The sequence below is a fragment of the Pan troglodytes genome, chromosome 6, assembly GCF_028858775.2.
Source record: "Pan troglodytes isolate AG18354 chromosome 6, NHGRI_mPanTro3-v2.0_pri, whole genome shotgun sequence".
NCBI lineage: Eukaryota > Metazoa > Chordata > Mammalia > Primates > Hominidae > Pan > Pan troglodytes.
In genome coordinates this window covers 83,342,717-83,356,437 of record NC_072404.2, presented here as the reverse complement: position 1 = coordinate 83,356,437, position 13,721 = coordinate 83,342,717, and the positions used below count along the sequence as shown (strand labels likewise).

The window sequence follows — 13,721 nt, the reverse complement described above, 5'->3', positions numbered from 1 at the left end:
AGCCTGGGTGACAGAGCAAGACCCTGTCTCAAAAGGAAAAAAAAAAAAGCGAAAGAAATGTTCCAAGACAGAGTCAATCTGCAAAGACTGGGAGAAGCTTTTTTTTTTTTTTTTCCCCAATTTTTTTCCTTTGGCTCCATGAGCTCAAGGAAATCTCTGTCAAATCATTAGCTGACCCCTGAGCTTAAGATACAGACTTCAGAGATAATATAAAACAAAGAATAAAATCTTTACAAGTATAGTTTAGAAAACTCACTAAACAAACAAAACCCAGAGCAAGCAATAAAAAACAAACCCTGAAGAGTGAGAAAAATCTGACTTCCAGAGTTAACACATTCTAATAATTAAAATATGCAGTTTTCTTTTTTTTTTTTTTGAGACAGAGTCTTGCTGTGTTGCCCAGGCTGGAGTGCAGTGGCGTGATCTCGGCTCACTGCAAGCTCCACCTCCCGAGCTCACGCCATTCTCCTGCCTCAGCCTCCCGAGTAGCTGGGACTACAGGTGCCCACCACCACGCCCAGCTAATTTTTTGTATTTTTAGTAGAGACAGGGTTTCACTGTGTTAGCCAGGATGGTCTCAATCTCCTGATCTCGTGAGCTGCCCACCTCGGCCTCCCAAAGTGCTGGAATTACAGGCATGAATCACCATGCCAGGCCAAAATATGCAGTTTTCAACAAAACATTTCTTTGCATACAAACCATGCAAAGAAACAAGTGTGGCCCATTCCCAGCATGTATTAGCAAAAACTCTCCCTGAGGAAGCATAGACATTAGACCAACTAAAAAAATACTTTAAGCCAACTATCTTAAACATGCTCAAAGAGCTAATGGAAACCATGTACAAAGAGATGAAGGAAACCAAGAAAACAATGTCTAAACAAATCCAGAATATCAATGAAGAGATACAAATGATAAGAAGGAACCAAACAGAAGATGTGAAAGAATAATAACTGAAATGAAGACTTCACTAGAGGGTTTCAACAGAAGATTTGAACAGGCCAAAGAAAAACCTCAGTGAAGTGGAAGACAAATCCATTTGGAATTATCTTGCCTAAGTAGAAAAAAAAAGTGTGAAGAAAATTGAACAGAGCCTTAGCACACCATCAAATTGAAAAGAGCTGGGGGACACCATCAAGCATACCAACATATGCATAATAAAAGTTCCAGAAGGAGATAAGAAGGAACAGAAAGAATATGTGAAGAAATAATTATTGAAAAAATCCCCAAATTTGGTAGAAGACTTGAATTCACAGAACTAAGAAGCTCAACAAACTCTAAGTAGTACAAACACAAAGAGATCCATACCAAGATATGTTATAATCAAACTGCTGGAAGAATAAGACAAAGAAAGTAACTTGAAAGAAGCGAGAGAGAAAGCACTCATCACGTATAAGGGATCCTTAGTAAAATTAAAAGCCAATTGCTCAGCAGAAACCATGGAGGCCAGAAGGCAGTGGGAGAGTATATTTAAAATGTTACAAGAAAAAAACTGTCAGTCTAGATTTCTATATCTAGCAAAACAATTCTTCAGAACTGAAGGAGACATTAAGACACTGACAAATAAAGGCTGAGGGAGTTCACTGCTAACAGACCTGCCCTACGATAAATGCTAAAGGGAGTCCTTCAGACAAAAATGAAAGGACACTAAACAGACCCATATCATACAAATATACAAAGAACAACATAAAGGTAAAATACATAGGTAAATACAAAAGTCACCACGGTTGTATTTTTGGATTTTTATTTGTTTGTGTTTGTTTTTCATTTGTTTGTTTTGAGACAGGGTCTTGCTCTGCCACCCAGGCTGGAGTGCAGTGGCACAATCAAGGCTCATTGCAACCTCCACCTCCCAGGCTTATGATCACCCCCACCTCAGCCTTCTGGAGTAGCTGGGACCTCAGACATGCACCACCATGCCCAGCTAATTTTTGCATGTTTCGTAGAGACAAGGTTTCATCATGTTACCCAGACAGATCTTGAACCCCTGGGCTCAAGTGCTCCACCCACCTTGGCGTCCCAAGGTGCTAGTATTACAGGCATAAGCCACTGCACCCGGCCAGTATTTTTGGATTGTAACTCCTCTATTTTTTCTCTTGATGACGTAAAAGACAAATGTATAAAACAGCAATTATAAATCTATGTTAATGGGCATACAGTATATAAAGTTGTAATTTGTGACAATGACATAAAGGAGGCGGGACAGAGCTGTTTATGGGCAAAGTTTTTGACTATTATTGAGTCAAATAATATCAATTCAAAATAGTGTTACTAATTCAAAATAGTCAATCCCATTAATAACTGATTTCATATTTGTAACATTGTCTACTTGCTAAAATTTATTTGTAATCCCCAATAATCATAACAAAATAACCCCCAAATCAAGTTATTATAAGCATTTATAATAATCAAAACAATATTTTTAATAACTGGAAAAAAAAGAATTATAACTCTTGTGCCAATATGGAGATAAATTAAGAGATGACATTGACTAGAAAGTATTAAATCATTTTGGTTGCTAAAGGGAGAAATAATGAGAATCTGAAACATAATCAATAGAATTAGATAAGCAAATGGATATAGTGGGTTTGAGAAAAAGAGAAGAAATGTCTAGTCTGGGCCATCAGATGGCTAATAGTGCCATTACCCAAAACAGAACAAGTTAACACAAGCCTAATAAATTCCATGATAAATACATTAAGCTTGAAATGACTGTGGATGATCCAAGAGAAGACATGCAACAGGAAATTGGAAATGGAGAAGGAAAACTCAGAAAAGAGACTGAGACTGGAGATAAAGTATTTAAAGGTGTCAAACTACAGGTAAATGAAGCCACGGAAATGGTTTACTTCTCCTACCATCATAACACAGAGTCATAAAAGACAGCTGAAGGACAGAAGCAGAAAGAAGAGCTAACAGGGGAAACTGAAAAGAAACTGACAAGGGTGGGTGGGGTACTAGAAGAGACTGGTATCTCTGAATCCAACAGAAGGAGTGGTATCCCCCTTCTTTCCTAGCATGCCTCACTGGAGTTCAACTAAGATAAGAATTAAGTAGCTTCTATTAGATCTGATAGTAAGGAAGTCATTAGTGACCACAACAAAATGAGCTGCTATGAAGACATGAGTTGGCATAGAGAACTAGGAGTTGAAGAGTAAGCAGTTGTAAGTGAAGGAAAGAAATGGGTTAGTAGGCTGGGTGCAGTGGCTCATACCTGTAATCCCAGCACTTTGGGAGGCCGAGGTGGGCGGATCACCTGAGGTCAGGAGTTCAAAACCAGCCTGGCCAACATGGTGAAACCCCATCTCTACTAAAAATACAAAAATTAGCTGGGCATGGTGATGCGCACCTGTAGTCCCAGCTACTTGGGAGGCTGAGGCAGGAGAATCACTTGAACCTGGGAGGCAGAGGTTGCAGTGAGCCGAGATGACGCCACTGCCCTCCACCCTGGGCAACAAGAGCGAAACTCCATCTCAAAAAAAAAAGAAAGAAAAGAAAAGAAAAAGAAATGGGTTAGTAGCAAGCACCACCACCCCCAAAAAGAGAGAGGCAGAATTGTGCAATTTAGCCATTTTCTTTCACTTAAACTATTCCCAATTGCTGTAAAGACTCAATTCTGCATACAATGGGCTGTAACCAGCTGAAACACAACATTCACTGTTTGTATTTCCAGCAAGATAAACTGAAAAGCCTCCAATAACAAGACACCCAAGCTGATACCTTAGCATAAAACTAGTCGTAGATAGAAAAAAAAGAAAACAATGTAGGAGAGCAAGATAAACAGAAAGCACAAAAGGATAGAATAAAAATAAATTTTTATCACTAATGTATCACTATTTATCGATAATCACTATAAATAAGACAAACTAAACTCACCAGTTAAAAAAGACAAACTGTCCAAATGGATGTTTACAAATCCAGCAATTCCTCACAGTGTTTGTCCAAGAGAAACAAAAATATTTGTCTACAAAATTTTTATACACTAACATTCACAGTGAAAAAGATTAATCACCAAGACAGCAGAGCTCTTGGGTAAGTCTGAGTGTGAGCTGGGCAGATTGATTACCACAGCTCATTACATATTCGATCACCATGACCTTTCATTTTTACTTACCGCCAACAGAAGACACATTTATTAGCACACGCCAAGCTCGGGGTGGTTTCCATGCAGTGATGGCTCTCAATTCCATAGAATGTGTGTTTGTAACAAGCTCCTCTCCCTCGGAGCATCGACTATGACAAGTAAACAAATCACAATTTGAATAAAATCGTCAAAGAACAGAAACAAACCACCAAGGCATCATTTTTAAGAGAAACCATGTGTTTCGTAACCATGAACACTCCTACTAGTATCTGCATGACGCAGGAAATTCGCATCAGAGCATTTTAGTGTTTTGGCAGTGCTTTGGGTTTTTACTAAAGCCCAATGAAATAAACCTATGATTCATTAACTCTGAAAACTCTACAGGGAGAACCACTAATGCTTTCATTTTCAAATCCATCAGACTCCTTCAAATAATATTAGTACAATAGTATATAATGCTAGGAAACAGATAAAACAGACTCCTAAAAAATGGGGGCTGTCTGGCTATGCAAGCATATCCCTGCTCTGAATAAAGAAGGATGGATAAGGGAATGCATCCTGGAGTGTCATTCTTTTGTTTGTTTTGTTTTGAGACAGGGTCTTGCTCTGTTCCTCAGGCTGCAGTGCAGTGGTGCAATCATAGCTCACTGCAACCTCCAACTCCTGGGTTCAAGCAATCCTCCTGCCTCAGACTCTCAAGTAGCTGGGACTATGGGTGTGAGCCACCATGCCTGGTTATTTTTTAATTTTTTGTAGAGATGAGGTCTCACTATGTTGCCCAGGCTGGTCTTGAACTCCTGGTCTCAAGCGATCCTCCCACCTCAGCCTCTCCAAATGCTAAGATTACAGCTGTGAGCAAGCCACTGTGCCCAGCCCTGGAGCATACATATTTGAGACATTGTGGAAGCAAGCAGCAGGTATACAAGAAATACATTATTCCCATTTCCAAAAAGATCACTATTTGATGATGCAAGGGATAAAAACAAATATCACGAGTCATATAAGTTGGTACATGTAGTAAGTAGGTAATCTAAAGAAATATCTAGATCAACTAGGGATGGAATCAAGATAATATCAAGCTTTAAAAGGTAAAACCAGATCTGTCCAGAGCTCTGGGTAAGATGAGCTTGATTTCAGTACAAGTGAAAGCAGTGAAGCCTGGGAGGAGGTTATGTCAGACAGGTAATGATGACTTTCTCCTAAGATCAGTGGAACGGGTAGGTTACTAAAGAAGTGAAATCAATGTCATTCCCCACTGAGGGGCAAAACAGAGGAAGTCATCCAAAATAACTGATTTTGAGGCCAAGTGACTGAAATAATATGGAATTAACAATACCAACAACGAACAAGCAGAAGGAAAGCGGAGACACGAATGAGTAGCCTTTACACATGTATGGGGGGGGGGGTGTTGTGTGTGTATGTGTGTACTACTTTTTTTTTTTTTTTTTGAGACAGAGTCTCACTCTGTCACCTAGGCTGGAGTGCAGTAGTGTGATCTTGACTCACTGCACCCTCTGCCTCACAGTTCAAGTGATTCTCCTGCCTCAGCCTACCAAGTAGCTGGGATTATAGGCATGTGGCACCACGCCTGGCTAGTATTTGTATTTTTTGTAGATACAGGGTTTTGCCATATTGGTCAGGCTGGTCTTGAACTCCTGACCTCAAGTGATCTGCCCGCCTCGACCTCCCAAGGTACTGTTATTAATATAAGCCTGTCCACAGTGAAAGAACATTACATAAAAGTCTACTAGCTTATTTACTGTCAGTTGACCATGATGCCTTTTAACTATTTTTTGTTCTAATTTTAAAAAAAAAAAGTTTCCCTGTCTATCTTAGTACTGCATTTGAAAAAAAGGAGTGAAGGGAAAACCTGTGCCTACAAACCTCTTCCAAGTTCCTAATAAAATGTACAAGGCAGCAAACAAAACATTCAAATCTTGTAAATAGCACTGAAAACCGAAATGTCCAACAAATGCTAGTCACAGAGTAATTTCCACAAAATCTCATGCCACTAGAGAAACAAAGTTGAAGAAATGTCCACTTCAATCACTATTGATTAAGAAGTTAATACGCTTTGTTCTGAACTGCCCTATGCTCCCCTGTCCCATTCAGGTTGAAGTCCTAAACCTCAATGCAATGCAATGGCATGTGGATACAGGCTCTTTAATGAGGTATTTAAGGTTAAGTGAGGTCAGGTGAGTAGGACCCGAATCTAACAGAACTACTGTCCTTATAAGAACAGGAAGAGAGACCAGAGATCTCTCTGCACGTGCACAGAGGACAGATCATGTAAGAACTAGAGCCCATAAGATGGAAGAGCAACTAAGGTAGCTTCGCGAAAGGACCAGTGAGAGCTTCCCAGAGGTGTGCGGTCCAAATCCAATACTGAAGGACTAAAAGGATTTTTCAAAAGGACTCTCTAACACACAGGCATAGAAGCATGTGAGAAGAGGACAGAATGTTTTTCGTTTTAAAAAATGATGTCTCCAAATGTTTAAGTCTGTGATCCATTTTGAATTAATTTTTATATAAGGTGTGAGGTTTAAGACACTCTTTTTTGTAATTTGTTGGGAGGAGCAGTATTTGGGTCTTTTATTTTTTTCTGTTGGTTTTGGCCTATGGATATCTAATTGCTCCACCAGCATTTGTTGAAAATTTCAACATGGAACTTGATATGGTTTGGCTGTGTCCCCACTCAAATCTCAACTTGAATTGTAGCTCCCAGAATTCCCACGTGTTGTGGGAGAGACCTGGGGAGGAACTGAATCACAGGTGCCGGTCTTTCCTGTACTATTCTTGTGATAGTGAGTAAGTCTCACAAGATCCGATGGGTTTATCAGGGGTTTCCACTTTTGCTTCTTCATTTTCTCTTGCCACCACCATGTAAAAAGTACCTTTTGCCTCCTGCCATGATTCTGAGGCCTCCCCAGCCATGTGAAACTGTAAGTCCAACTGAACCTCTTTTTCTTCCCAGTCTTGGGTATGTCTTTATCAGCAGCATGAAAACGGACTAATACAGAATTGCTTTTGCATTTTTGTAAAAAAAACAGTTAAACATATTTTGTGAGTCTATTTCTGGGATCTCTAGTCTCTCCCTTGATTTATGTCTATCTCTCTACCAGTAGTACCACACTGTCTTGAAAACTGTGACAGCATAGTAAGCTACAAGATCAGAGTGAACTATTCCTCCCAGTTCTTTCTTCTTTGTCAACATTGTTTAAGCTATTCTAGGGCCTGTGTCTTTCAAGTCTTGAGTAAGTTTGCCTATTTCTACAAAAGTCTTATTGGTATTTTTGTAAGAACTGCATTCAACCTACAGAATCAATTTGGGGAGAAATGACAGTTTATTATACTGAGTTTTCTAATCCATGAACATGCTATGTCTATTTGTTTAGATTTTCATTTATTTTTTTATCAGCATTTTTAAAATTTTCAGCATCCAGTCCTGTGTATGTTTTGTTAAATGTAAATCGAAGCATATTACTTTCGTTGGAGTCACTGTAAATGAAATTTTTAATTTTGGTTTTCACATGTTCATTGTTAATATGTAGAATACAGCCGGGCACAGTGGCTCACGCCTGTAATCCCAGCACTTTGGGAGGCCGAGGCGGGTGGATCACAAGGTCAGGAGATCGAGACCGTCCTGGCTAACATGGTGAAACCCCGTCTCTACTAAAAATACAAAAATTAGCCGGGCTTGGTGGCGGGCGCCTGTAGTCCCAGCTGCTCGGGAGGCTCAGGCAGGAGAATGGCGGGAACCTGGAAGGCAGAGCTTGCAGTGAGCCGAGATCGCGCCACTGCACTCCAGCCTGGGTGACAGAGCGAGACTCTGCCTCAAAAAAAAAAAATACAGAATACAATTGATTTTTGTGCTTTGCTATGGTATCCTGTGACCTTGCTGAACTCAGGTTCTAGGAAATTTGTCATTTCCTTGAGATTTTCTACATAACAATCACGTCACCTGCAAAACAAGACAGCTTTATTTCTGCCTTTGCAACCTGTATGCATTTTCTTTTTCTTGACTTATTCCAGTGGCTAGAATTTACAATACTATGTAAAACAGGAGTGGTGAACACAGACATACTTGTCTTGTTCCCAATCTAATGGGAAAAGCATTTACTCTTTCAAATTAGGTATGATGTTAGCTGTAGGAATTTTGTAGATACTCTTTATTAAGTTAATATTCGTCTATTTCTAACTTGCTAAGAGTTTTTAATGATGAAGGGTTAGACTCTGCCAAATGCTTTTTCAGAATCAATTGATATGACTGACTGATATTTTTCTTCTTAGCATGTTTGATATGGTGGATTGCTTTGGTTTTTAAATGTTGAAGCTGCCTTGCATACCTGGGAAAAATTCCACTTGGTTATGGCATATAATTCTTCCTATACTTGGCTGAATTCTATTTGCTCATATCTTGTTGAGGATTTCTACATCTAAATTCCTGAGAGATTAGTCTTTAGTCCTCTTTTAGTGCATTGTCTTTGTCAGGTTTTATCGGGTTAATATTGGCCTCATAAAATGAGTTCAGAAATGTTCCCCACCTCTTGTATTTTGGGGAAGATATTAAGTAAAACTGGCATTAATTCTTCATTAAATATTTGGTAGAATTCTTCAGGAAAACCACTGAAAACTAAGATTTCACTTTGGGGAGGCTTTTAATTACAAAATCAGTTTCTTCAATGATTACAGGATTATTCCTATTATATATTTTGGTTGAGTTTTGATAAGTTACAGTTTTTGAGGAATAGATGTATTTCACCTAAGTTGCCAAATTTATCAACATAAAATTGTTTGCAGCACTCCCTTATCATCTTTTCAATGGCTGCAGGACCTGTAATAATATTGTTTCATTCCTGATATTGATGACTTGAGTTTTCTTTTTTTCGAGATGGTGTCTCGCTCTGTCACCCAGGCTGGAGTGCAGTGGCACGATCTCGGCTCACTGCAAGCTCTGCCTCTTGGGTTCACGCCATTCTCCTGCCTCAGCCTCCTGAGTAGCTGGGACTACAGGCACCCACCACCAAGCCCGGCTAATTTTTTGTATTTTTAGTAGAGACGGGGTTCACTGTATTAGCCAGGATGGTCTCTATCTCCCAACCTCGTGATCTGCCCACCCCGGCCTCCCAAAGTGCTGGGATTACAGGCGTGAGCTGCCGCACCCATCCTCTTTCAAGTCTTAACTAAAGATTTATCAATTTTATTGATATTTTCAAAGAACTAGCTTTTTGTTTTATAGTGATTTTTTATTACACTATTTTCAGTTTCATTGATTTCTATTCTTCACTTCCTTCCATTTTCGTTTTTTTTTTACTTGGCTCTTCTTTTCTGTTTCTTGAGGTAGGAACTTAGATTGCTGATTTGAGACCTTTCCTCATTTCTAATGTAAGAATTTAATGTTGTAAATTTTCTTCTGAGAACTGCTTGAGCTGCATCCTACAGATACGTTTAATTTTCATTTTCATTAATTCTATGTTGGTTTTTTTTTTTTTTTTGAGACAAGGTCTCACTTTGTCACCCATCATAGCTCACTGTAGCCTCAAACTCCTGGACTCAAATGATCCTCCCACCACAGCCTCCCAAGTAGCTGGGACTACAAGACACGTGTCTGAACACCTGGTGGGGGGGTGGGTATGTGTATAATTTTTTTTTGAGATGGGGTCTTGCTATATTGCCCAGGCTGGTCTCAAACTCCTGACCTCAAGTAATTGGCCCACCTCAGCCTCCCAAAGTGCTGGGATTACAGGCGTGAGCCACTGCACCCAGCCCTGAATTCAGCTTGAAGAACTTTCTTTAGCCAATATTTAAGGGCATGTCTGCTAGCAACAAATTCTTTCCATTTTCCTTCATCTGATAATGCCATTATTCATCCTTCATCCTTAAACAATATTTTGCTGCATATGAAACTCAAAGTTCATCGTTCTTTTCTTTCAACACTTGAAATCCTATTGTGCTACTCCCTTCTTGCTTCCATGGTTTCAGATGAGAAACGTGCTGTCATTCAAATTGGTGCTACCTTATAGGTAATAGATTGTTTCTCTCAAGGTGCTTTACATATTTTTTCCTTTTTCAGTTTTTAGATGATTAGTTATATAAAGTATTGGTATGGATTCTTTTGGTTTTATCCTGTTTGGGGTTCCCTCAAATTCATGAAGCTGTAGGTTGATGTCTTTCATCAAATTTGGGCCACTTTCAACCAATTATTTCTTCAAATACTCTTTCAGCACCACTCATGAAATTTCACTCTCCTTCTGCAACTCTGATGACATAAATATTGGATCTCTTACCACAAATTAAGCATCCCTTATCCAAAATGCTTGGGACCAGTAGTGTTTCAGATTTCAAATTTTTTCAGATATTCGAATATTTGCAATATACTTACTGGTTGTGCATCTTTAATCCAAAAATCCGACATCCAAAACATTCCAATGAGTATTTCCTTTGATCATCATGTCAGTGCTCAAAACATTTTGAATTTTGAAGCATTTCTAACTTCAGATGTTTAAATTAGGGATACTCAGCCTAAACTGCCACGCAATCTCTAAGGCTGTACTTAATGTTCTTTTCAAGTCTACTTTTGTCTATGTTGTTCAGATTGGGTAAATTCCCTTTTTTTTTTTTTTTTTGAAACAGAGTCTAGCTCTGTCACCCAGGCTGAAGTGCGGTGGTATGATCTTGGCTCACTGCAACCTCCACCTCCTGGTTCAAGCAATTCTCCTACCTCAGCCTCCCAAGTAGCTGGGATCACAGGCGTGCGTCAGCACACCCAGCTGATTTTTGTATTTTTAGTGGAGATGGGGTTTCACCATGTTGGCCAGGCTCGTCTTGAACTCCTCACCTCAGGTGATCCACCCACCTCGGCCTCCTAAAGTGTTAGGACTACATGCGTGAGCCATCACACTCGGCACAGATTGGGTAAATTCTCTTGTTCTGTCCTATTCACCAATCGTGCTATTGATCTGTTAAGGTCACTGATTCTATCTTGTCATCTCCACTTGACTACTGAGCCAATCAATCAGAGATACCTTTATTTCTCTTACTGTACATCTCAATTTTAAAATTCCCTCGTTTCTTTTATAACTTCTTTGTCTTTGCTGATATTTCTTTTTCATTTGTTTCAAGACAATTTGTAACTGATGGCTGAAGCATTTTTATGACAGCTACTTTAAAATCCTTGTCAGTTAATTCCATCATTTGATTTATCTGGTGTTGCTGTCAGTTGATTATTCTTATTCAAGGTATGATTTTCTTGTTCCTTGGTATGGCAAGAGATGTTTTCTTGTGTCCTAGACATTCTGTCTATTATGTTGGAAATTCTAGACCCTGGTTCATTCATTCTTTTATTTTAGTACATTATTTCAATTTAGCATGCAGGTCCTGGCCTACTTCTATGTGCTATGGTTCCAATGGCAGTTTAATTTTCAGAACCTTTGCAGTGTAATTTTTCTTAGATTCCCACTGGTCCCTGCTGGAGCTATCTGAGGGGGAGGGAGGGGCTCCTCCAGACTGGCCCACTGGGAGTCTCTCAGTGGAGAAGGAGAATGTCAGGCCAGCTGACTTCCAAGGCCAGGCTGCTTTTGTGGCAGCTTGTCTGGCCTATGCCCTCTGGCAGCCCCAGTATCTCTGGGTAGAGAGGGAAGTCTCAGACCCACAAGGACAAAGAGGGTCCCCCAGCTGGGCCACTTGTGGTGGTGGGGTCCCTCTTGCTAGTGCCACCCAGCCAACATCGTAACTCTTGGTGGGGAAGAGAGTCTCAGGCCCAGCAGGGATCGACAGCATTTCACAGGCCAGGCCACTTGAGGGGGCTGCAGGCTGGGGAGAAGGATCGTGTCTCTCTAATTAATATACAGTGACAGAAAGCAAATCAGTGGTTTCCAGGAAGTAAAGAGAAATTTGGATTATAAACTAAGAACAAGGAAATTTTTGTATTTTGGAAATACAAAACATTCTGTATTAAGGAAATATTATCTTAACTATGGTGATAGTTTCACAGGCATATACCTGTATAAAAACTTATCAGGCAGAGCAGGGTGGCTCAAGCCTGTAATCCCAACACTTTGGGAGCCCGAGGCAGGTGGATCACTTGAGGTGAAGAGTTCGAGACCACTCTGGCCAACATGGTGAAACCCTGTCTCTAATAAAAATTAAAAAATTAGCCGGGCATGGTGGCAGGAGCGTGCAATCCCAGCTACTCGGGAGGCTGAGGCAGGAGAATCTCTTGAACCTAGGAGACAAAGGTAGCAGTGAGCCAAGATTGCACCACCGCACTCCAGCCTGGGGGACAGAATGAGACTCCGTCTCAAAAAAAAAAAAAAAAAAAAAAACTCATCAACTTGTACACTTTAAATATGTTCAATTTCTCATATGTCAATTATACAGCAATAAAACTGAAAACATTTTAAAATTTAAAAATAAGACACAGGAATCCGCTGAAAAATGTCCCACCAGCCAAAGTGTGAAAATTTGATGATCAAAACAGAAAATAACTGTAATGGATGGAGTTGATGAAAATGCATCATTACATTCAAAAACAAGGGAAAAAGTCACCATTTGAAGCTTCAAGTAAAACAACTCCTACTTTGAAAATTGGTAATTTAAGAGAAAACAAATCAGGCATTTATCATGCCATATCAATAGGAACTGTATTTCAGAGTAACTAAATATTCTTGGTTGATTAAAAAAAAAAAAGAAAGAAGAGCTCACCTTTACAGAATAATGCTAGCTAGTAAATGCAGAATAAATGACAGAATTAAAAATATGATTTTACAAACTCTAATTAGATATTATTTCAGGGAAGTATTAGTATTATCAACTGGTGGGATTTTTTTTAAGACAAACATTCGCTTAATGGTTGACAGAAAACTAGATGTTATAATAATTCCATAATAAAGTTCTAAAGACATAGAAGAAAGCATAACTGAACAAAGGAAGCAGTAGAGTATCATTACCGTGTTTCAACTGTCAATATTAGCATCGCAAATGGTGGGCTGACCAGCAAAAAGACTATGACTCGCTGAAGGGTCAGATGATCATTAGCAATTTTTTTTTTTTTTTGAGACAGAGTCTTGCTCTGTTGCCCAGCCTGGAGTGCAGTGGCACAATCTTGGCTCACTGCAACCTCTGCCACCCGGGTTCAAGCGATTCTCCTGCCTCAGCCTCCAGAGTAGCTGGGATTACAGGTGTGTGCCACCACGCCTGGCTAATTTTTGTATTTTTAGTAGAGACGGGGTTTCAGCACTTTGGCCAGGCTGGTCTTGAACTCCTGACCTCGTGATCCACCCATCTCAGCCTCCCAAAGTGCTGAGATTACAGGCGTGAGCCACTGCATCCGGCCCAATCATTAGCAATTTTAGAAATAAAGTATATTTTAATTAATTATGATTTTTTAAATTACTTTTTTTTTTAGACATAATGCTATTGCATACTTAACAGACATGGTATAGTGTAAACATGACTTTTATAGGCAATGGGAAACCAAAACATTTGTGTGGCTCACTTTACTGTGATATTTGCTTCATTGCAGTGGTCTGGAACGAAACCTGAAATATCTCCAAGGTACGCCTGTCATTTGTTGGCATGCTAGCCCTACTTCAACAAGGGTTATTTCCCTCTCTTATCACATATAAACAAGCCTGTCTTG

The 13,721-nt window shown here is 39.6% G+C and overlaps 1 protein-coding gene across 1 annotated transcript in view; it reads right to left on the bottom strand.

Moving 5' to 3' along the window:
* Nucleotides 1–13,721, bottom strand: part of TYW1B (tRNA-yW synthesizing protein 1 homolog B) — a 265,501-nt gene that overhangs the window by 167,223 nt on the left and 84,557 nt on the right. Inside the window, 2 exon segments of the mRNA XM_054687593.2 lie at nt 4,112–4,179; nt 4,181–4,230. Coding sequence (XP_054543568.2) covers nt 4,112–4,179; nt 4,181–4,230 — 118 coding nt within the window.